The sequence below is a fragment of the Vigna radiata genome, chromosome 6 (assembly GCF_000741045.1).
Source record: "Vigna radiata var. radiata cultivar VC1973A chromosome 6, Vradiata_ver6, whole genome shotgun sequence".
NCBI lineage: Eukaryota > Viridiplantae > Streptophyta > Magnoliopsida > Fabales > Fabaceae > Vigna > Vigna radiata.
In genome coordinates, this window is record NC_028356.1 from 6,998,569 (window position 1) to 7,024,893 (window position 26,325).

A 26,325-nucleotide genomic window follows, 5' to 3' on the forward strand; every position below is an offset into this window, starting at 1 on the left:
GAAGAGTATATACACGTGTCCCATAAGTTGATATATTACATACGGATAAGTTATTTATATATATATATATATATATATATATATATATATATATATATATAAAAGTTTACTAATTTACAGTCTTAGTACATTTTAGTACATTTGAACACAATGCACCAAGTTTTAGTGGAAAAAACGTTTTAAACATTAAATTATTAAAATATCTTATGTTTTTCTTTTGAATGGAGATTTTTAACAATTTTTCTTTCACAATATTTTTTTGAATAAACTATGTGTTACTTTTTTTTAATTTATATTTTAAAATAAACTAATCACAAACTACTACATAAATATATGATAAAAGTGTTGACAAAAAGGTTTGTTAAAATAACATTAAAATAATATTTAAATTTTTTAAACTGAAGTATGATCTAGCTGGATTCCTAAATATAAGAAAGATAAAAAAAAAATATTATTGATCGACTTAATATTGATTATATTAAAAAATTATTTTGAATGAGATTTAATAATTAATACAATTTTCAACTAGAAAAAGTAATGTTTATTTATGAAAAAATAACAAAAACATTATAATTATATGTGCTATAAGGTGTTGAAATGTTTTTATAAGGTCTCTTTCGTCTTATTTAAAATGACCTCCTAATTTTTCAAATAGTTTTACATCGGTCTAAATTATATTTCTTTTCTTATTTGATACAAATGTGAATTATTTTAAAGATTATGTAATACTCAAATCAACAATACTTGAAACATAATTAATATATAAATGTTTTTATTTTCTTTTTCATGTTATGTGGGAGTAAGAATCTTTTGTTGGTGTGATTGAGAGGAGCTAATAATTTTATGGGCAGTTTTGGAAAGATTTTTGGAATTTCTAAAAGAGTTGTTTTTCTTTTAGGCTTTTACTTTGAAGATTTTGTTTAATCTTAAGTAATCTTCAAGTAAAAAAGCCATATAATAACTATTAATTGCTTTGATTTAGATGTTACGTTGACCATTAGGAAGTTGGATTAATATTGTTATGAATTTTTTTATGTTTTTATTATTTTTTATACTAGTTTTGACTTAATTTATCTGTTCAGTAATAATATTTAATTAATATAAATATTAGTTGAGTTAGAGTAAAGAAGGTGTTTATTGTGATATTTGAAACATGTTATAAAAGTTAGAAATGATTGATTTTGAACTGTGTATCATTCTGTGATTTTTTTTTAATTAATCTGTATTGACTGGTGGCTTGAATAACATTAAAGAGGTGATAATCATTACAAAGAAAGATCATTAAATTCTAAAAAATGTGTAATGTTGTGTAAATTCTAATTGAGAATATACTTGATATTGGTTCGAGGGAAACATTTCCATATTTGCCAAGAATGAAAATTGAAATGTATAATTATAGTTTTTATTTTTTTAACTTTTAATTTATAACCATTTTTCTGTTATTTTACTCATCACATTCTTAAAAAAATACAATATAATTATTAAATATGTAATTAGATATACATATTGGGTTTAAAATGTTCATTTCAGAAATTTTCAAGAAATAATTAAATTAATACAATATAAAGATATAGTGAGAAACATGCTTTTGTTTTCCTTTCGTGGATCTCTATAGGCTTATGAGATAGGTTCATGGTAAAGAACCTATAGCAAGAATGGATGGTGGTCTGTGTTATGTAGCTCCATGGTGGCCAGAATATAACCACGTGAGCATTAGAATCGATTTTGGGTTGTGTTGGAACTGATTCTGGAATTGTGTGAAGGGGAATTGATTACAAAGAAAGTTGGAACCGATCCATGCAAATGCATTATGTTGTGAATCGATTCCCTTAAGCATGGAAACCAATTCAATGCATGTTATAAAGCTCCTCATTTTTAAACCATTTTTCATTCAATGACTTAATATCTTTTGTTTTTCACCAAAAGAATAATATATCACTCAATAAAAATATATTAATGTCCAACTTTGGTGTTTTCTTTCATAAAAAACCAGGTAAAACATGTTCATATCACAATATATGAGTTTCATTTGAATGTGTATTAAAACCCTACCTTGGTATGTACATCGACTTGTAGGTATTATATCATTGATGTGTGGCTCCGGTTGATATTGTAACGAGTTGAGTTTTCTCTATTTGTTTTCTTCACACAAAATATTTTCATTTGTTTTTCTCATACAAAATGTTTTTATTACAATGAGTTGAGTTTTATTCAACGTACATTTTTGCATATTATCTTCGTAATTTTATATAAATTAATCACACAAATAACCATTAATAAATAAATTACTATTAAAAGAAATAATACCTGTGTAAATAAATCATTTGTCACAAAAATATTGAATATCTAAAATTTTATATTTTTCTATACCAAATATATTATATATTTTTTTATTTATTTCAACTAATATTTAAAAAAAATATTCACTAAATTAAATTTTCTAAAATAATTTTGACTTATTTAAATATCATTTTGGCTTAAATACTATTTTGATCTTTATTGGTCTATTTCTTCAATGTGTGACTCATTTTTTTTAAATTTTTAATGTAGTACCTATTTTAGTAAATTTTGTTCAATTTGATTATGTTTTATGATATCGTCTAAATTATTAACGAATATGAATAGTATGTACCATGTGTGACTTTGTAATTTTTTAAATTTTCTAAAAAATATTTAAAACTTTTAATTCATTTTTTTAATTTTTTAAAAATTTAAAAAAGGTGTCCACGTGTAAGCCAATAAATGTCAATGCCACATGCTAATTCAGTGTTAGTGCCACATGTCAATATAGTGTCATGTATTAATGTTAATGTCACATGTCAGTATCTTTTATTCGATTTTGTCCTAATTTTTGTTAATTTTATTCAATTTAGTCTCAAATTTCGTTTATTTTGTTTGATTCAATTCCAATTTTAAATTTTAGAAAGAAATTTTTCATTATTTTTAAAATTAGATGAAAATTTATTTATTATTTTTAAAATTAAAAGGAAAATTCTTCATTATTTTTAAAATTAGAAAGAAAAATCATTATTTTTAAAATTTGAAGGAAAATTCTTCATTAGTTTTAAATTAGAAGATTTTTTTTTTTAAATTAGAGGTAAAGTTCTTCATTATTTTTAAACTTATATGGAAAATTATTTGTTATTTTTAAAATTTATAAGGAAAGTTCAAATTTATTTCTAAAATTGGAAAGAAAATTCTAATTTATTTTTAAAATTGGAAGAAAATTCTTTATTTCTTTTAATCGAACTATAATATTATATTTAGCATGTAGAAAAATTAAACATAAGTTTAATAATTATATTCCAATAATATAGTTAGAGTTAATTTAAAAATAATGAAAGAAATATTTAATAAAAATGTGAATTTTAATAATAAATAAATTTGGACTCAAATAAGAGAAATACAAAATTGAGATGGAATTGAATAATATTAACAAAAAGGTTTAAACCTCTTTTTGGTTCCTAAATTATGAACGGATGTTCAGTTTAGTTCCCACTTTTAAAAATGTAAACATTTGGTTTCTAAGTTATAAAAAATGTATCAAATGAGTCCTTTTTTGATGTTCATGGTCAAAGTACAAAGAGCAATCTAAAGTGTTGTTATTATTAAGAAACAATTCAGAACAATCTAAAGATGTAGCAGTTGTTAAGAAACAACCAAAAACAGTATTTCAAGTCAAAAAAGGACTTATTTGATACATTTTTTATAACTTAGGGACCAAAGATTTACATTTTTAAAAACGGAGACTAAACTGAACATCCGCTTATAACTTAGAGACCAAAAAGAGGTTTAAACCTAACAAAAATTAGAACTAAATGGAACAAAATAAAAAGAAAATTAGGACTGCATTGAATACTAGACATTGACATGTAACATTGATACTAACAAGTGGTATTGATATTGACTTGACATGCGACACTAACAATGACTTGACACATGGTATTGACATTTTCACGTGACACCATATTGACTTGACATGTAAATAATTTTTTTAAGTTAATTTTTTTAAAAAAATAATAAAAATTTAATAAATTATTTAAAAAGAAAAACCAAATTGTGACACACACTATTAATCTTTCATTAAACATTTAGATGGTATCATGAAAAAGATCAAATTAAACAAAATTTATTAAAATAAGACATTGAACATAAAAAAAATAATCTTACATTGAATAAAGTGAATGAAAATATGAACTAAAATAATATCTGAAGATATTATTTTATACTACTTTGAACATCAAACATAATTTCATATTTATCTATTAAAACTTTTTTTTAATATAGCAGGTCAATCAAATCACCTCTTAAATTTTTATAAAATTTACTCTCAAATTCACCTCCTTTTTGAATTTCTTGGAAGAAACAATACAAACTTTAACTTTAAATACACATACAAATTTTTCTCTCAAATATACTCAAATTGATCCATTCGTTCTTTTATCTTTAGAGAACAACACACTGATTTTTCATTCCCAAATAAAAAGTTTGTCATGTGTTTATTTTTGTCTATTTGACACATTAAGTTTTAAATTTTTTTTTTCTAGTTTAATATGTTCACCCACGACAAAAACTCAATAATATATCTGTTTTCAAATAGAAAAAAGAAATCAGAAGGATAAATACAACATAAATAAAAAATAACAACGGATAAAATAATGTAAACATGTTATTTGTTATATTATTTATTATATTATTTATTCCATTATTCATTCATCGAACTGTGGTAAAAAAATAACTACAACTTTCTTTTATATTTTTAGAGATTTATGGACATTTGTAAATATTTTTTTAATTTTAATAAAACCGTTTAAAAATAATTTTAAAATACAAAATTTATATAAAATATAAGTTAAGTAAAATTGTATACTAAAATATCAATGTAAGTAAATTTGTTTTCTTTATAAAATAAATTGTATCAAAATATGTAATTTTTATATAATATAAATTATACTTTTGTGTAAGTCATTTGACCTCAATTTTTTTTTTTACATATGTTTTCAAATTGAGATTCGGAAACTAAAATCTCATTAGTTGACTAAATTATTAGTCATTAGTTGACTAAGCTTCTTTAGTAATGTCAAAACGAATAATTTGGTCGATCCGGGTTGATTCATCACGGGTTGATCATTTAGTAAGCTAGTCCAACCTGATTCATTTATTAGTGAGTCAAAAAAATTCGAATTAGCTCGACCCACCACGGGCTGATGGATCAAACGGGTTGGGGTGTTGCTCCCTCCACCACCACCCTTTGCTCCCTCCACCTCCCCATTCCCGTTTTACCCCCTCCCTCCACCTTCCTATTCTTGTTTTATCCCCTACATGAATGGGATGATCCAGTTTATGCTTAACCAACAAACATTTGTTATTGACAGTTATGTTGTTTCTTTCTCTCTTAGATCTCATCACCCAAACAACACAACCATTTTAATGGTGAACCCATGTTTCTATGTATCATTTTCTTCTGCCTCTCTCTCTATTTTTTATGATTCTTTACATTGTTGTATCTTTTGAACTTTCTGATTGTTTACTTTATCCGCATCAACGTAGGAAGAGTTAAGCAATCTCACATAAAAAAATGTTGATACATGAGGAAGAAATGTATGTTGCAATGTGTCAGAAAAAATATTGTGGAGGATAGTTAATATTTTTAAAAAAAGGTTTAAACATTTTATATAATCATTTAAATAAAAAAATTAAAATATTGAGCTTTTAAAACTTTAAGAGAGTAGTTTGATCATTTAAATTTAGAAAATTTTAAATTCTAATTAAATAGTAAGAATTTTGAACTTTTGAATTTTTTTTAATTAATTCATGTATACATTTTTCATTTTTTTTATTCTGTTATCGTTTTGAAATTGAGATGCAGGTAATTTAACACATTTGACTAACAATAATGAATATTTCTCTCATGTTAACAATGGTTGTGGTTAATTTCCAGATTTATTTTGCAATCATTTTTTTATCAACATTAATGATATATGTTTCCTTTGATGTCATTTAGAATTTTTTATCAATGTCAATAAAATTATTTTTTTATGATGTTAGTCATAAAATATTCATTATTGTTTGGAATCGCTGCACCGTCGAATGACCACAAACACCCCGCACCGCCGCACCACAAAACTAAACGGATATGGAGACAAGAATATGGAGAAGAACCAAACGGATATGAAGAAGAGAAGCAAGAGTTGGGAGATGAGAAGAAAGAGATCTGGTGAGAGTTGTAGGGGGTAGGGATCTGGAAGAGAGAAAATTAGACTTGGGAGAGTGGGGGGTGGGGCTACATGAGTGAAAATAGGTGAGTAAAAATAGATAGGAATTTAGGATTTCAGAATAAAGTAAAAAAATAGGGTTAAAAGTAAAAAAGGTTATTTTTGTAATTATTTTTTTTTTTGTAAAAGATTGGGGAAATGTAAGGAGAAGGGGTGGTGGTGGAGGGAGCAACACCTAACCGGTTAACTCAATAACCCACTTAATTACAAGTTTTTTTAATCCAAAAAAAATTATAAATTTTTAGAATTCAAATATAAATAAATTTCACTCTAAAATTATGTTAAACTCCAAAGACAATAAAAAAAAATACCATACAATCCAAATGCAATAAAAAAGCAAGCACAATAAGCGAACAAATAAGTAAGTTTCTAATATTCATCATCATTTTTGTGTCACTTATCCATTTATAAGATTAGAGTATTGAATGAATAAATTCATAATATTTTACTTTCTTGAAACATCTTATTCTCTATCCCTATCTATAATACAATAAAAAAGTGCTAACTAACAATATCGAACACAAAGTAATAAGTAATTAAATTAAATTAGGTGGATTGATAAACCAACTCGGCTCACCATAGATTCAACCTAAGTGAGCTAATGTATTTTGACAGTAACATTATTTAAACTAAACACAAATGCAAATAAAGTTCATAACCTATTAAAATAGGAACTACGTAACCCTTTTACTTGTCTAAAATCGTATTTTTAGGTCAAAACTAACCATTAAAGTATATATAAAGACATTAATAATCAAGAGATGACATCTACCCAAAACACAATATCATATAAAGAAAAAGATATCACCTCTATTATTTGATTAAATCTGCAAAATAAAATATTCAGAAACCATTTATAAGAGATAATCTAGAAATTATAGAGATGAAAATAATTTTCTCTAAAATTACTAAAAGTAAATCTTTACTCCATTTCATCATTGTAATCTAACTAAGTGAATGACAAAAAATAGTTTGCGAAAACAATAGAAACGGTAGGAAGTGAAGAAGAAAATATAAAAACATTTTATTTTTTTGAATGAAAGATTAAATAAATAAAACTTAAAATAAAATAAATATTAATTTTGAAATAAATTACAAATATAGGAAAAACATGGAAAAAAAAAGTCAGTGAAAAGTGAAAGGGTTTGTAGCGTATGGCATAAATAGCTGTGTTATGGCGTATCTAATAATAACAGCATTTAGAAAGTGGGCCAATTCGTAGCTACCAAACCCCTAAGAAGGTTACCATGCTCCGTTCTTTCATGCTATTGCTTCTGTCACTACCCAGTGTGGGACTTTTCGGCGTCATCATTGATGCAGACGTTAATTAACACGGTAAGATATACCTAAAAATAACCACATTTTTTCTTTTTCTTTTTTAAGAAAAATGAATATGACTTTGAATTTTAACATGACGTATGAAAATTATTGGGTCAAGGTAGGTTGTCTTTTTAATGAGTGGTTAATATTTTTGACATGTCTCGTTCAGAGATCTGAAAATTTTCTCAGTAATAAATTTCTGTTCAAATTTCTTAATTAATTAAAGTAATTTAAGTTTACAAATTTCATGAAATTTTTTTAATATTATTAATATTATATTCCGAGAAAACTTTTCTTTATTTTTTTGTAAGTTAAATTTTTATTCTGGTCTCACCCAGAAGAAGAGATGCAATGCAACCACTATTCCTTGTTTGTTTCCATCTTTTTAAAAAAGAAAAAAAGACGTGTATACATGTTGTAAAGAGACGCAAACAAACAAACAGAGGTCAGAGACTCAACAGCTATTAATACAACACAACAAACCACTCCATCTGAGAAAAGAACCGTACTGTAACGGCTAGGAGAACAGGTGCATCTCTTCTCCTCCACATGCACACACCATAATCATAGTAATAATAATCACATAAACATTATTATTATTATTATAAAAGTCTAACATTTATTTATTATTTATACAAACTTGCACTCATTCATTCTCCAATTACTAGGGAGGGAGAAGAAGTTGGTGATAGCAAATTATTTTTTAATAACTTTTATTTGATTATTTTTTTACAATTTATTTATCTGTTTTAAATATATTAATTAATAAAATAATCATATTTAATTTATTATAAAAAATTATTAACATATCATCAAGTGATTTAAACATGTTATACAATATTCCACGTAAGATTTAAATTTGAAACCTCATTAATAGAATGGCTTAGATTATTCAAACTACAGAAGGATTATTCAATGCTTGGTCCAACTGTTTAAGCAAGCTCGATTCTTTCTAAAAATATTCGAGTCTTACAAAAGCCGAAATTTGTTTTAGCAACTAACGTTGTTTGGACAAATACATATGTTTTCACATTGTAAAATGAAGAGATTAGTAACAGAAAAACAAATAGATAGAAAAAGTTGTCTTAATCTTAAGTCCTGGTTTTGTTTGTTGAGACCTTCAGCCACTTGCATAAGCTTGTTTAATGTATATTAACAGTGAAACTTCATTGAAGGATGATTCCTTAGCCGTTTGATTTTTCTGACAACCTTTCCACGTGTGATTTCTGTCTTGATCTTGTAGCCCCCTCTCGAACACAGTCATATATTCTCATACAGCTTTACCCCACTTTCTGCTTTTCAATTTACTCCTTGTGGTTTTCACTTCCTTCTGCTCTCCCTATTCATACACTTTCTCTCTCACTCTCTCTCATTCATTATTGAGACCTCTTTCCAGATTTCTCAGAGCCATTGAATCTATATGGCTGTGCATTTTCTTCTTCTGCTTTTTGCAGTGTCTCTTGTTGCTGCTGACGACGGTGAGTGGACCATTTTACCCTCTCCTTCTTTGCTTACTGTGCTGCTGAGAGATCCTGTGTTTTCCACTTTTTGAAGTTGTGCTTGTTTTCTGAATCTTTCATTGCCCTTTGGTCTGTTTTCTGTGGCATTGTTCTGAAATCACAGCAAGACTCACTTTTGTTTAACCTGCACGGTTCTTCTTGAGCCTTTACTTGCTTAGTTAGCATATGATTCCTTGCTGTTTTCATGAGGTTTTGGAGTTGGCTTCGTGGAAGTAAAACTTAGCAATGTTTTGCCTTATCAAGGTCTAAATACACTTTTCCATTTTGACACCTTAGCTAGGAGTAGCACACCCTTGCTGTGGATTAGTTTCTCAGAATGTTGTTTGAGATTTATTTGGTGCTAAACGTTGAGAACCATGATTTAGTAGGCATCTTATAGCTTGGTTAGTCTGTGTCCTACTAGAGCTTGTACGCTTGCATAACATTTTTATTCTGAGATTGAGCTTGTTGTGTCTAATATTTAATAAAATGTTTTAAAAATAGTCAGGAGTTTTTTGTTGTTAATCTTCTTGGATGCGATCCACAAGTAGGATTCAGAGATTTTATATTGAAGAGGACGGTTCTTTTGTCCTTCTTTTGCTTAGCCATGTATATTGTCATTTTCTCCCAACTTTTGGGTGTGTAATACTTTGTACTGGAGATTGGAGAAGTTATTTTTGGAAAAAATTTCTACTTTTGGAAGAGCTATTCTGTTGTTTTAAAGTTTTGCAGGCAATCTTAACAGATAGCTCATCATCATAATGTTATGCTACCCCCCAAATTAAAATTAGATTGCTTGGAACAAACAAAATGTGCTCAAGAGCCTTCTTGCATATGCTTCCGTTCCATGTTCTAACTTGAGTGCTTAAATCTTGTAAGGTATCTTAATGTTCTGTATCTTGCAGATGCATTTATTGGAGTGAACATTGGAACAGATCTCTCTGATATGCCACATCCTACTCAAGTAGTAGCTCTACTTAAAGCCCAGCAAATCCGGCATGTTCGATTGTATGATGCAGACCAAGCTATGCTCCTTGCACTTGCAAAGACAGGCATTCAAGTTGTTGTGACTGTTCCTAATGAAGAACTTCTTGCAATTGGTCAATCCAATTCCACAGCCGCCAACTGGGTTTCCCGCAATGTGGTAGCACATTATCCAGCCACCAATATCACAGCCATTTGTGTTGGTTCTGATGTTTTAACGTCTCTCCCAAATGCAGCAAAAGTTCTTGTCAGCGCCATTAAGTACATTCATTCAGCCCTTGTTGCATCCAATCTTGATCGCCAAGTTAAAGTTTCCACACCCCTTTCATCTTCCATCATCCTTGATTCATTTCCACCTTCCCAGGCGTTCTTCAACCGTTCACTCAATCCAGTTTTAGTCCCTCTACTTGATTTCTTGCAATCCACTGGATCTTATCTAATGCTGAACATTTACCCTTACTATGACTACATGCAATCAAATGGAGTGATTCCATTAGACTATGCACTCTTCAAAACTCTCCCTCCCAACAAAGAGGCTGTGGATTCAAATACCCTTCTTCACTACACCAATGTCTTTGATGCCATGGTTGATGCTGCATACTTTGCCATGGCTTTTCTCAACTACACCAACATTCCAGTAGTGGTGACCGAGTCAGGGTGGCCCTCGAAAGGTGGCTCCAACGAACCTGATGCAACGGTAGACAATGCCAACACTTACAACAGCAATCTGATCAAGCATGTGTTTAACAAAACCGGAACTCCCAAACATCCTGGAATTGCAGTCAGTACTTACATATATGAGCTCTACAACGAGGATACGAAGCCAGGGCCATTATCTGAGAAGAACTGGGGACTATTTGATTCAAATGGAGCACCTGTTTACATTCTTCGCTTGACAGAATCAGGGGCACTCCTTGCAAATGATACCAGCAATCAAACCTTCTGCATTGCCAAGGATGGTGCTGATCCGAAGATGCTGCAGGCTGCATTAGATTGGGCATGTGGACCAGGGAAGGTCGAATGCTCTCCGTTGCTGCAAGGGCAACCATGCTATGAACCGGACAATGTGATTGCTCATGCAAATTATGCTTTTGACACTTACTATCATAAGATGGGAAAAACTCCCGATGCCTGTGATTTCAATGGTGTAGCTACCATCTCCACCTCAGATCCAAGTAAGTTGTTTACTTCAATGGATTAGCTTTAGCATGTTTACATTTTCTAGGATGATTAACACATTTTTTCAAATAACTGTAGGTCATGGTTCTTGTTTATTTCCTGGAAGGTAAGATAACATATTTTGCTTTTTTGATTCATTTAATTTTTCATTATTATTCCATGTTTTGTTTGTTTGGCAATCACTGACTAGTGACAGTTTGTGCATATCTCCAGTCTTGGGAAAAATGGCACCTTAGGTAACTTCACAGCTCCATCCATGAATTCTACAAATTCAGATTCCTCAGCATACAACCTTGACAACTGTGACTTGAGAATTAGAAGTCTTCTAATGGCAACAGGATTTCTAATATGGGGAGCTGTATTGCTATGAAGTGGTATATGGTCAGAACAAGCATTACTTGAAAATTTTTGTTAGATGATAATGCTACATATTCGACTTGGTAGCATCATTATGTTGTTCATAGTGGTCCATTCAATTTTGTACAAAAACCAGCTTAGGGTTTGGACTGAATGAGGCTGCACTGAATCATCATCTTTATTATTCTTTTCAGCTAGAATTGATTCAATCTTTAATCAACCATTGACTGTTCTCCATTCGGATAGATGCTGTTCTCTTATGCTATATATATATATATATATATATATATATATATATATATATATATATATATATATATATATATATATATATATATATGTATATTATTGCAATTGCCCCTTCAAGCTCTTCAACAAAAGGAAAAAAAAAAAAAACTTACTCGTTAGTACCAATCAAGAGGGCTATTGGCAAACTTTTCTATCCTTCATTCAGCCAAAATGGTCTGAAAATGTAACTGGTTCATTGAGGTTATAGTTTTTCAAGACATGTCTTGGTTTTTAAGAAGTTCTTTTGCACCCCTTCCTGCACCCCAAAATTTACATAATGTCTCATTTTACCTTTCATTACTTTGTTTATAAAATAATTTATAGTAAAATTAATTGTATTCTTTCCGGAATGACTAATCTGGTGTATGTTTGTCGGATTAGTTGACATTCCGGATGGCATATTTTGGTAATCACACTCCATATTTTATTTTTTGAATTGATAGATCCAGCAATTTGTTTTGAATAGATCTTATTTTCTTTTCTTATCTCTATTAGAATTTGTTAAAGTCTTTGAGACAGTTTTGCCTCGAAGATAAGGAAATGTAGTGTGTTTGAGCATGGAAGTTAGAAGATCAGAGTTTTTTTTTTTTTTTTTTTTTGTTTACAATGGATGGGGAAAGATGTTGGAGTTTAGAAGCGTCGTTTTTGTTTTAAGGTGTTTCCTTAGACAAAGGATAAGATAACACAATTTTTGTAAGAGAAGTTGGATTTAGAGTTCAGAGTAAAAGAGAAAGTGTCGATGTGCACTGACGTAGCAATGTTGAGAAGGCAACATGGTTTTGTATAGTAGAAATGTCAGAGTGGTGGAAGGTTTGAGGTTAAAGTTAAGGAAATAGGAATCCTAAAGTGGACAAGGGGAAGCAATCTCTAGTAAAGAAGTATAAGGTGAAAAAGAGTTTAAGGAACAACTGTATAGAGTAGAGTTTTCTTTCAAGTTAGGGAAAAATGAAGTATAGTAAGGGTCTTAAGTTAAGTAAATGATCGGAAGGAAATGGTTAGATCTTCTCAGCAAGCGAATGCATTAGAGTCAAGTTTAGAGGGATGTTTCAAGATTAATGGTTTGGATATAAGGAATGTTTAATCTTGGACAGAGGTGGAAGAATTCAAGCATCAAAGATGAAGCACCTCAGAGCGTCAGTTTCATAAGAAAAGGTAAGACTGGAGAATTAAGAACACGATGTATGAGAAAAGAAGAAGAAAGACCTTGAAATAGATAAAAGGAGTGTCTACAATATATGATACTAAAGTGGGTATCAAGAATGATTACGGAGTTTGAGTTGGTGGAGATGCTCAAAGATTCGAAATTGTAGGTCGTGTTATATTCGATTTTCATCAAGTGTAATTTTGTGGTGGTATCAAATGATCTTCATAGTTTGATCAGAGAAGCATCGTGGTTTGGATGCTAGATTACAGAAGATAATGAGTATGTTGGGTTCGAATAAGACCAGATGGTTTATGTTGGGGGCTGATGATATTCTGAGGTTCAGAGGCGGAGTTTGTGTTCCTAAGGATCTTGAGTTGGAAATGTTTATCCTTGAAGAAGGTTTTAAGTTAAGTTGGTGCGGTTTGTTGTAGTGGTGGTTACATAAAGATTCCTAGGATATGTGGCATGTATTGAGGTGATTCAAGGCCTCAGATTTAGAATTTTATATGAAATGACTTTTTAGCAAGTTGGAACATAACATTATAAGAGGCTTGGATTTCGTAAAGTTGGGTCCTTTAGAGGTGCTTCGCGTTTTAAGGGCAGGAAAATAGTGGAGGTGTATCAAGTGTGGTTTAAGCGAAAGATGATGATCAATGTTATGTGAATTAGGGATGTTTGACAAAGGCAAGTGAAGGAAGGATGATGTGGCTCTTTTGTGATTGTCAGAGTAGTTTATGGTCTTCAAGAGGAGTTTCTTGCTTCAAGAAAGAAGAACCCGTGGTTATACCTCAGGCGTGAATTAAGTTAGAAAATGAAGGCAAGTGTTGTGAGAATCAGAAAAGTTTAAAGGACAAATGAAGAAGGGAAGACAAAGTTTCGTTATGGAACGATTTCTATGGAGGTTTTGGAATAAGTACTAGAATTTCTACCTTAGAGTTGGGAGGTTCACTTGTAGAGTGGTGTTTAAAGAAAAACCAATGTAGATAATTCCTTTGGATAGTTTGTGATGAGTGTATAAGGTACAAGAGGCAGGTGGAAGAATGGTTAAAGCAATAGTGATGTTGACGTAGCGCATTTATCAAGGAGGGAAAACTACAAGTTTGATAGATCTCAAGAAAGAAGTAGAGAAAAAGTTGAAACAATTTAATATGAGTATTGGTAGACCAAATTGGCTTTTGGGGGTACATTTTTTAGTAGTAGAAACAATATTGAGGAAATGGAATGAGAGGGTTATCATGGAAGGGTGGAGTTCTCAAGGTTTTGTTCTTCAAGGGTGGTTGATTTCGGATTACAGTTAACGTGAAGAGAAAGTTCTTTTTCAGTAGGCTGATGAATAAGGAAATATGGGAATCACATTAGGAGAACATGGAGTTTAAAGTTTGAAGAGAAGTTATAAAGAGATTTCATTAGTATAGTTGCAACACTAACTAGTGAGTTTCTCAAAATGGTTGAGAAATGACTGTTTGGATAGTCTTATTTTGTGATGTATCATAAGATTGTTAGATATTGATCAAGTTAATGATTTTATGTTTTGAAGGATGTAGATGTAATCATGAGTACATGATAATGGGTTGAGAGATGCACATGATTCACATTGCTGAGCTAAAGAAGCGAAGAGAGAATGCTCAAACTTGGTTTTGTGGCTATAGTGGATAAGTTCTAATTGGGTAAGGGATGATATAATTGGAAGCTATGCTACTCAAGGGTGGAGATCAATAAAGAAAATTTTAAGTCATCAGGATGTTTGTGTTTAACGGTAATAAAGAGTTTTAATAGTTCATAGTAAATCAAAATTCATGAGTGATTAAGTCAGTTGTATGGTGCTTAATAGAAGAAGCAAGAGAAGGTGAAGTGATATTAATCAGGTGTTGATTTGAAGTCAAGGCTAGCAAAAGTTTTAGAAGGAATTTACAAGAGGTAGTGAAACACAGATAACAGGTGAGTTTGATTGTTAGATACCAATTGGTTTGTCATGCGAAAGACGAATCCTTAAAGTTGAAGTCTAAAGGTTGATAAATTGTTGAGATCAATGGCTAAACCAATCTACATTATCGAACACTAAAACATCTTAGCACAAAGACAAGATTTTAGTGTTAGTAAGGTTGTTGAGAAGAGAAGGTTCTTCATTTTACCTATGGATAAATTATAGAAGACGGAAATTTTTATAGGTAGGAAGAATGTAAGACCCAAGCAAGCTCATGAAATACCAAGTTGCATCAAAGTCCAAATTTTCATGTAAAATAGTATGCTGTCAACTCTGACCTTTGCTTACTATTTTACCTATAATTCCTTGTACAAATTTCCAAATGAGTTGATTCTTTTTCTATTGCAAACTAGATTCGAAGAACTTTAATTTAACTACTCATATGTACGTTTTTGACCTAGGGAAGGGGCTCAATCGAATCGGAGAAGTTACGAAAAGGTTTATTTTGAGATTTTGTGTGTTAATCGATTAAAACTTATGTTAATCGATTAATACTTAAGTTAATCAATTATTTCAGAGAGGAACTCATGTTTTGGGCCTCTAAACTCAAAATAATCTATTACCACCTGTTTTAATTGATTATTTACGTATGAGATGGAAACATGACAGCCTGGAACACGTTTTCTTGCTTGGAAAGGGTGAGAATATTCCCTAGATCTAGTTTTTCCGAATTTTGGTTCTACAATGAGTATGTTTGAGCCTGTTTACAGTTTGGGGATGTTTGTTTATGGAGGGAGGGACCATGGTTGTCCCCTTGGCATATCTACTAATGAAAGGAGGGGATGGTTATTCATTTTTGGGTTTTTGACCTAGCTTTCACTAGAGAATATGTGAGAGACTGTGAGTTGAGAGATTTTAAAGTGTAGGGGGGGGAGGGTTAGAGTGTGTCTAGACTCGTGGAGAAGGATTCAAGGTTTGTAAAGGATGTCTTCAAGAGGTAAGAGAAGCCAGTGTTATATTTTGATAGTATGATGTTTGGTTGTGAAATTGTGTTTGATCACATAATTGTTGGGTGGACTTGTATGATTTTGTATTAAGCTTCAATTTTATGTATTGGATGGATGATGAAGTAATATTCATATATGTATGAGTTGTTGATGCAAGTTCTGTTTTGAATGAGATGAGTAGTGAAAACTACCCATCCTTTTTGTTTTCTAAAGTTGGAATTGACATGTTTCATATGGATGGTTAATTTTATTGAATTTACCAAATTGTGGAGGTTGAAATGATTGGATATCTATAGTGTATTATGTCCTAAGTTAAATATGGGTTTTTGTTGAGTTTATGTTGGTTGGATGAGTTTAATTTTTGGTTTCAAATATGGATAGATGATGATTAGAGCATGAAAATCTGTGTATATACTCGATGAAGGAAAATTTATACTTGGAGATGATTTCTTGCACGAGAATGTTAGATTTATGACGGATTTGAGTTTCTGAATGTATGAGGATGATTATTAGGAATATGAGAAGAGTTAAGTGATAAGTGTGAAAAAAATACTTGTTTTCATACTTATAAATGAGTCCAAAGTTGTAATTATTCATGAAACAATGTGTTTCCTCATTGAAAAGTTGTAATAGTGAGTAGAAATTTGTGTAGTCAATTGTATAGGAACTTATACATCAATTGGAGTGTTGTCACCTGTTTCTCGCTAAGCCAATTAATCATGCACTCAGCCAAAAGGGAGTTTATTCGCTCAGCGTACCAACAGAACTCGCTGAGCAAATTATGGCCAGTTGAAGGATATGCAGTTGATTATTCGCTCAGGGTATGCATAGTTGTCCGCTAAGCGAATTAATTAAATTGAATTGGTTTTTAAAGTTCGAGATAAACATAAAGATGGTAACTTCTGACAGAGAGCAAAGAACAAAAATATTGCAGAACTTCACATGTTATTATTCCTATGGGTTGTTCGTTCAATTTCAAGATCGTAAACTAATTGATAAGTTGAAATCGTGCCTCTCACACAAAACAACATAACACTACTAGGGACGAGTTAATAGTTAACAATTTCTTTATATAGAAAAAATTAAACTATACACAAAAATAACAATAAAATAATCACATAACAAATTATGAATAATTTAAACCAAAATTGGTAAATGAAACTTAATTAACCAAAAAAAACCAGTCCTTGACAACAGGATCAAAAGCTTATTATAGGTTTAATAGGTTCGGAAGTCCCTATTTATGCGGGTTCGTTTCAATTGGGTCCCTTTATTATAAAAGTTCTCAATTGAGTCCCTATTTTGATAAAATTGAATCAATAATACCCTTACCGTTAATGGTTCTAAACAGCGTTAATTGTCTTAAGACGTGACATGGTGAGGTGTCTTTGCTATGGACTCCCTCTACACTCTCTGGTCAAACAGGAAAGCAAAACAGCAACAGGAAAGCTGTCACGAACAGGAACAGATCTAAAGGGGTCGTTTTACTGAAGGATCTTATGCCCAATCAATGTCTCCTTCAACCAAAGCAAGTGATCAAGATACCTTCAACAATGAAACTAGAATAACAATTCTCTGTTCGAGATTCACTTTCATGTCCAAGCAAACAAGCTCTGTATATTGTAATCTATTCTCATCCCCATTTGGCCCAACCGAGATGAAACTAAGCATGGGAAATATACTGTCCACATCCACTTCCAGTAAAACTGGCAGGGCATAAGTATTTATATTGGTGCGAAGTTTCGATGATCCAGAACCTAGCCCATACAGATTTGCGGGAAGACAAGCCCTCTATAGAGAGCGTATCCTCCTTCAATACCATCACTCTCCTAGAACTCGTCACGCAAACACTCAAGGAAGCACTTCAGAAACGATGTGGCAGCGCAACAGACATTATCATCAATATATGCCTGTGCTGTCTCAAACAGCAGATCTGGAGTCATTTCCAACATCGTGCTTGGGTTCCAAAATTCGCTGGCGGTTCCACCTTAGTTCAGTCACGACATTCAACAAACACGTCGCGTGCCATTTTATTCTTGGCGAGTTTAATCAACAACTCACACTCCAAGAACGAGTCAGAAACAATGCAAATAAATCTTTATTCGTGTCCACCAAAGACGGGTCAGTGGTAGCGGAATCGTGCTGCTGCTGTTGTTCGGGGTTGACGAATGCTTCCATGTCTCTCATTCTAGTGCGCATGGCGTTGGTGACTAGGACTGCGAGAAAACAAAATGAGTGAGATGAATCTGATTAATGGTGATGAAACAATTGAAGGAGAAAGAATAGGAAGAGAGGTTACTAGCGGCGATGAAACAATTGAAACAATCGAAGATTTCACGTTCTCTGCTTGCTCGATTTTGGGATTTTGTGATTTGGGGTTTGATTGTTCTGTTTGCAGGTTAGCTTCATCAATCACGCAGAGATGAACAAACTGAAGGAGGTTCACGATTTGGGGGATTTAATTGCTGTGATTTGTGCGTTCTCATTTTTACGTTTTTCAGAGGTTGCTCGTGGCTGGCGAAGTGGGGTTATGGGTTTGATTCTGTAGGTTGCTTGTGATTGACGAAGGAGGAGAGTGACGGGGGCTTGCAACGACCATGGAGGTTCACGATGGAACGACTGTCGACGAGGATGGCGGTGGCGGCGCGTAGCTAGGGTTTGGAAATTAAGGTTTCTGGGGAGAAGGCATAAATGACGTGGTAGGATACATGAGGTGGTATGTTCTGAATGGTTAACCTGTGCCACTTGGAAATTAAAAGGGTGCCTCAGGATGCCACCTTACCACAGAGTTAACGCCATCCACTGATATTTAACGGCAAGGACTGTATTGACTCAATTTTACTAAAATAGGGACTCAATTGACCACTTCCAAAATAGGAGGACCCAATTGAAATAAACCCGCATAAATAGGGACCTGCGAACCTATTAAACCCTTATTATAATATTGTCAAGTATACCAAATAGTGTAAGTAATAAAATGGAAAGTTCAAATATCGTTTTCTTAAGAATCTTGCGTTTGTTTAGAAAAACTATGATTACTAACTGAGGCTAGGAACTTTGATATAATGAAAATTATTGATGTTTATATAAAATAATTCTAAATTCTAGAAAGTAATTAAAAAAATGAAATTAACTATGTGGTAGAGAGTTCATCAAGATTAGATTTCATGTATCAATTTAATGTGAAAAAACTAAACAATATACCTCGAATTTTTATTTTAGCATCTACACTACGAACAAACAAGTCCTAATTTTTTAGAGGTAATTCTAAACTTTAATAATTAAAATTCTAATCTCTTAGATGTTTTTTTCAAAAGTTAACATTAAATTTAGATGTTTCTAAGGACTAATTGATTAAACTCTATGTGTGGAGACTAAATTTATTAGTTATTATATCTTATTCAAGCTTGTAAATAATTTCTCAAATACTTGACATCATTAAATAAGTAATCAATAAATGCAATTAAAATAAAAAATAAAACATAATGATAATGAAAAAGAATATTGAATAGCAAAAATAGAAAGAGTGAAAATACATTACATCTAACTCTAATAAATAAAAGGGTAAGTTATTTAACTTGTTACTCTTAGACGTTCTGAACACTAAATAAGGAGATAAATTATGAAAATAATAATGATAATGAGTGACTCCAACATCTATAATGCATCGTTGTTCTTTCTCTCTTAGGGTGTGTTTAGTTGGGGGTGATGGGAGGAGAGTGATTGGGGGAGAGTGATTGAGTGGATTTGAGAGAATTTGAGGGTGATTTTTTTTGTGTTTAGTTGAGTGGATTTAAAGGTAATTGAGAGTGAGTTTGGAGGTGAATTTTGTGAGAATTAGTGAAGAATTTGATTGATGTGACAGTTTTAAAAAATTAGTTTAATTGGTAGAATTTGAAGATTACCAAAATGTCCCTAGGTATTAAAGTAATATAAAATGATATTTGATAATGTTATATTTAATTTTAAAAATGTTTATTAATAGTTAAAAATTTAGAATAATTATTAAAAATAATTTTAAAAATTTAATTAAATTATACTTTAGTGAAATGATTTTTTTTTAAATGTAGTACTTGTTTATGATGTAATTTAGTTTTAAGAAATAATAAATAATTTAAGAAATGCATTTATTAATAAATTAAAAATAAAAAAGTGAGTAAAAATATTTCTTGAGAAATTAGCAAATAATAAAAGTTATTAAATATGCTTTAATGTTTTTAAAATATTCCTTTGAAAAATAAATAATTAAATAACATTTAAATCTATTAAATTTAATATACCAAAAATCATGCTTCAATGAATGCAAAATAATTTAAGCAATGCATTTATATTAAATTTTAAAAAAGTAACATTATTTCTTGAGAAATTAACAAATAATAAAAATTCTTAAATACTCTTTAATGTTTTTAAAATATTCCATTCAAAAATAAATAATTTAAATAACATTTAAATCTTTTAAATTTAATATACCAAAAATCATGCTTCAGTGAATGCAAAATAATTTAAGCAATGCATTCAAAAATAAATAATTTAAATAACATTTAAATCTTTTAAGATAGTATTCGGATACAGCACACGGATAACCGGATACAAGGTTCTTCATCTTTCTCATTGCTCTGCGTATCCGGATACAGCTTCATGCGTAACCGGATACACGTTCTGCGTCTTCTTCCTCTCACCCAGGCAGCACCCATCGTCCATTCTTTCACGCTCGGACCACCTCCTGTCTTCATCATCCACCTTCTTCATCCACCCACACCCTGCAAATATTACAGCAACAACCAAAACACTTCGATGGTGCTCACCTGACTGTTCCAGCAACGTTTCTCGTCGTTGTTTCTCTTCCTGAGTCACTGCATGCACAAGTGGTAAGGGCAAATGCAAATTATTTAAAATGATAAGGGTATTTTAGAGAAAGCTCAAACAATCCATCCAAATCTTTGCACTTCAGAGGGTGAATGAACAGTAACAGAATCCCGCAAATACCCTCAAATCATCACCCTCAATTCCGCGAAAGTGAACACGGTTTTTTTAAAATTACTCGTTTTCTAATCTGCGTGAACAGGGAATTACCTTCAAGTGAACACAGTGTTAGGGTTAGTTGTCTATCTCCTAAAATATTAATTTCTAAAAGTGTGACACATTCTATTTAGTGATTTTTGAAAATGCATAAGTCGTTGGACAAGCTGCAGATGTTGGACGACTTATCCATTATCGCTGGATGAATTAAGTTTATTCACTGAACAAGTACACTAAATTAAACTACGCCTAAAAATTATACTTGAATAAATAATTGATAATTCCTTATATATTTTCATCTTCTTAAATTCTTTTTTCTTTAATATATTATTTAAACGTTCTCATATTTTTATATCTTTAATATATTTTTCAAATTTTCTAGATTTTTCACTTGCTTTAAAAATATTCCACAGATAAAATTCAAATACTTGTCATTCCAAAATTATCTAATAAATCTACAATTATCTAAAAAGATAATAATAAAAATACCAATAAAAAATATTATAATGCGAATTGCAATTTTGAAAATAACATGATGCCTTAAAACGTAATAATTAATTATAACTCCTTCCTGGATAATGAAAATCAGTGTAGAAATAAATATATTAATGATTTATAACTGATTTTTTGACTACGAATTCTTATCATTTATCAATTCTTCTTCACAGTTAATAAAAATATTAATGCAATGTATACAAAAGTATATAATTAATGTAATTATTTAATACATAATTGAATACATCTATTATAAAGTAATACTGAACCTAATATTTAACTTAGTGTTGTCACAGTGGATTATAATAGTTGGATTAGGTTTGAAAAAAATATAATTTTTTTTATGCGGATTAGTTTTCAATCTGACTCATCCCGGTTGAATCTATGGTGAGTCGAGAATGACTCATTAATCCACCTAATTTAATTTAATTATTTATTATTTTATGTTTCAATATTATTAGTTATCATTTTTTTATTATAGTGTAGATGAGGATAAAAAAAATGTTTCAAGAGAGAAAAATATTATAGATTTATCTACTCAGTACTCTAATATTATAAATGGATAAGTGATATAAAAATTATCAATATTAAAAACTTATTTGTTCGTATTTTGGGTTTGTTTTAGAATTACGTTTGGATTGTATGATTTTTTTTATTTTGAATTGTCTTTGGAGTTTAACATCATTTTGAAATTTATTTAAATTTAAATTTAAAAATTATAATTTTTTTATTTAAAAAAATTATAATTAAATAAGCTAATAAGACAACTTTTTTGATAACTCTAATTTAACTATAATTCTACAATGACCACAATTTAGTCAATGTATAACAGTTAATTATAATAATTATAATTACTTTGATATGATTTATTTATTAGTAACGTAAATGATTACAATTCAGTATTGTGAATTTTCAAATAATGTAACGCATTTGAGCATAATAATTAATTATAACTGCTTCCTCTTAATAACAATCATTATTTTTAAAAATAAATGTAATAATGATTTATAATTGTTTTTATCCAAATTTGAACACGAATTTGTGGACAAGTGGCTAGCATTGAGGGTAACTTTAAATGTGTTTGTCTCTGGAAATGGTTTTTTTTTTTTCTCTGTTGAAAAAGATCGACACGTCAATACTCAGTAAAAGATTAAAATTTTATATAATTAAGTATATAAAGGTTTATAATAGAATATGAATGTATTTATTTTTTGGTAATACTATTCTTATAAGATCAACATAAACATGGATGTTCCTATTAGAATAATACTTATATGAAAATAACAATAACAGACTAATAAATAATAATAGACAAATAATAACCAATATTTTAAACTAATAAAATTTAGTTATAATATACAATAAAATTTAAATAGATGTAAGTTTGAATTCCTTCGTGAGAAAGGATTTTATTGAATCATATTTTTAAGAGTTAAATATGTTTTTAGTTCCTTAATTTTCAATGAAAATTGGAATTAGTCCCTCTTCATAATTTTGGTCTAATTTAGTCTTCTAACTTTATAAATGTATGAATTTAGTCCTTTTAACTAAATTTATTTGATGTTTCAAGCACGTTTTGTGATAGCATTTGGATTGTTTACATTGTTTGACCCATTTTGCTTCAATGTTAACTGAGAAGCAAAATGAGTCAAACAATGTAAACAATCCAAATGCTATCACGAAACATGATTGAAACATCAAATAAAGTTAGCAAAATTTGGTTAAAATGACTAAATTCATACATTTATAGAGTTGAGAGACTAAATAAAACAAAAATTTTGAAAAGGAACTAATTTCAATTTTCATTAAAAGTTAAGAAACCAAAAATATATTTAACTCTATTTTTAATATGTCTATTAGGTTAAATAGGAATAATAGCTCATTATTTTTATTGCGAATTCATATAATCATTTATCAATTCCATCTTGACTGCTAATGCCTATAAAGAGCAATTCCCCAGGGTGATCCATAAGCACTCATCTTATTTGATAAAAGGATCCTGCAAAAGAGATGATCAAGGTATTGTTATTTGTATTGTGGTTGGCAAATAGCCATGATGTTTACAGAATTCATGCTATTCAAATAGATGATTTGGAGATAGAAAGAGAGTTACAAGTCATTAATAAGCCCTCTGTCAAGAGTATTCAAGTACATATTCTTCTTCTATTTCATTCTACTTTACAATAGATATGATTACTTTTTTTATATTCTATATTTTGAATTTTATAGACAGATTTTGGATATATTGTGGATTGTGTTGATATTTACAAACAACCAGCATTTGATCATCCTTTATTAAAAGATCACAAATTACAGGTATACTTTCTTTTATTAATATCTTTAAACATGTTAACTTTTATTCAAATTTTTTTATAATACTTGTTTTATTTATTTACATAGAAAACCTACCTTTCTAAACTCATTTGAAAAAACAACTACAAAGAATTCATCGAATGAATTCACATTTGGACTCCAGAAAGAAAAATGTCCAATAGGAACAGTTCCCATTCGAAGAATATCAAAAGATGATATCATTGAAGGAAAATCATCATTTTATAATCAAAGCCTAAGCCAAGAATTTCTGGGTGCTCATGTAAGATTTTTCTTGTACAACAACACAGTTAAAGATTTTCTAATTCTACAAAATGAATGCATGATAACTAATGTTTTTTATTTAAATCTATCAAATTTTGTAGTTTGCTGAAGTATATCTGAAATCAAATCATGGTCCTTATTACAAAGTTACAGGAAGCAATAGCATCTATAATCCAAAAGTGTCAAGAGATCAAACAAGCATTTCTCATATATGGGTTGAAAATGGACCAGTAGAAAGCACTAACAAAATCACTTTTGGATGGCATGTGAGTTTTAATTTACACAACTATTCTTTGTAAAAAAGGCCCTTTTAATCGATATTTATCATTCAATTTGTGTGAAAGGTGGCTCCGAAAGTATACGGTGGTAATACTGCAACTGCTATCTACTCTTCATGGACGGTGAGAAGAAACTTATTTACTTATTTCTAATCTATTTTTTTCTATTAAAAATCCTTACTGACCTTATAAAATTAGATATTATGCTATATATATATAATAAATAACCTTATTTACATATTTAAATAATATATATATGTATAATTGTTACAGAGAGATAATTATAAGAAGACAGGATGCTACAATCTGCAGTGTTCAGGTTTTGTTCAAATTCATAGAGAAAAATACCTTGGTGCATTCGTGCCTCGTACATCTGTCGGAGGAACAATAATTGAGTATACATTTTCTATCAATCAGGTTATGTTGAGGCTTACACAACTTTCCTCGTAACTATGTACAAAAAACTACATCATATGATTGACAAAAAACTACATACATTTTCAGGATCCGAAAACGAAAAATTGGTGGTTAAATCTTCAGAGAAAAGATGATAAGTGGGTTAATATTGGATATTATCCAGCAAAATTGTTCTGGAATATGTCATCAGCTGACCAGGTGGGATGGGGTGGAAGAACAGTTACTCTTTCTGGAACTCCGAGTCCTGAAATGGGATCTGGATATTTTCCAGATCCTAACTTTGGTCGTGCTTGTTACTTTAGGTCGGTCTCCTTTCAAAATGGAAAAAGAACAGATCTTGGACCTCAAAAAGACATGGTAAGCAAATTTGTCGACAGATCCATATGTTTCAATGCGGAATTCTATGGGCATGGAAGAACACATGGATATTATCTAGAATTTGGGGGACCTGGTGGCAAGTGTGGCGATTGATCATTAGTAGGATATAATTATCTACAGAGTTCAAAAATCAATGAATAAAGCATTTTGATTCATCCATTGTAAGAAATCAAGAATCTTCAACGTTAGCTTGGATTGCTTTAATTTCCTGTTGGGCCTCGTTTTACTTTCTGCACCACGGGTTTCTCCAGCACATCCATCCCCCATGTGTGTAGCTTTTTCTCATTACACACACTTTTTATGTACTTCCATACTTTTATTTCCAGTTTTGCCCTTTTTTTTTCAAATTAATCTCTACATTTCACACATCCTTACTTTTTATTTTTCTCATCTTTATTTCCTTTTCTTTAGGTTTTATTTCATTTCCACTCTATTAACTTTTTTTGCGTCTCTCTTTTCTAAAAAATAATAAAAATATTACAATTGAAATAAAAATGATGAAAAGTAGTTTTAAATATGATAAAAAGTGAAAATAAAATAAAAATGATTTTTCCTTTTGATTCAAGTCAACTGTATATGTTGCATGAGACTCATTTTCTAATACTTCAAAAATACAAAAAAGAATATAAATTTTTCAAAAGTTAATAAAAAACTAATATCAAAATTTTCAAACAAATATATTTCAAAAGAATTATGTAATATCGTATTATCATTTTGATGAAAATGCATAGGAATAAGGTTAACTTTAGTTGGATTCTTTTCACTAAGAAAATATTTTCTATTCAATAATTTATTATTTTTGAGAAAACTGGATATTATAAAATAAACAAATATTTTGTAAATTTAATTAAAAGTATCGTCTTAATACAAGTGTATGGTAGGATTCTAATACTTCCTGTAGTTTTCAAAAGTTAATTTACCATAGTGACTCTAACATTATTCTTATATTGGTCATCTTTTCCTGGTAATTTGGTCGCATTCGTGGTCATTTAGTCGCGATAAAAGTAATTGTGATAAATGCAAATGTTGATAAGTGTTGTTAATAGTAATAATTACATTAGTCGTATCAAGAATGTAATTACTAGACAAGAAGAGGGAATTTCACGATAAGTATGTTACTGGAATGTTATTAGACTAATTTAAATGTAATGTAAATGTAAATCCAA

The 26,325-nt window shown here is 30.1% G+C and overlaps 2 protein-coding genes across 2 annotated transcripts; both read left to right on the forward strand.

Moving 5' to 3' along the window:
- Positions 1-8,886: 8,886 nt before the first annotated feature.
- Positions 8,887-11,859, forward strand: LOC106763013 (glucan endo-1,3-beta-glucosidase 2). Its single transcript, XM_014647165.2, has 4 exons — positions 8,887-9,073; positions 10,000-11,253; positions 11,336-11,363; positions 11,471-11,859. The coding sequence occupies exons 1-4, from the start codon at positions 9,016-9,018 to the stop codon at positions 11,625-11,627; spliced, it is 1,497 nt and encodes a 498-aa protein (XP_014502651.1). The 5' UTR covers positions 8,887-9,015; the 3' UTR covers positions 11,628-11,859.
- Positions 11,860-17,850: 5,991 nt separating this feature from the next.
- On the forward strand, positions 17,851-25,576 carry LOC111241854. The gene is made up of 9 exons (XM_022782175.1): positions 17,851-18,183; positions 18,376-18,521; positions 23,543-23,639; positions 23,721-23,807; positions 23,968-24,084; positions 24,188-24,352; positions 24,431-24,487; positions 24,638-24,781; positions 24,869-25,576. The coding sequence occupies exons 1-9, from the start codon at positions 17,851-17,853 to the stop codon at positions 25,250-25,252; spliced, it is 1,530 nt and encodes a 509-aa protein (XP_022637896.1). The 3' UTR covers positions 25,253-25,576.
- Positions 25,577-26,325: the final 749 nt, after the last annotated feature.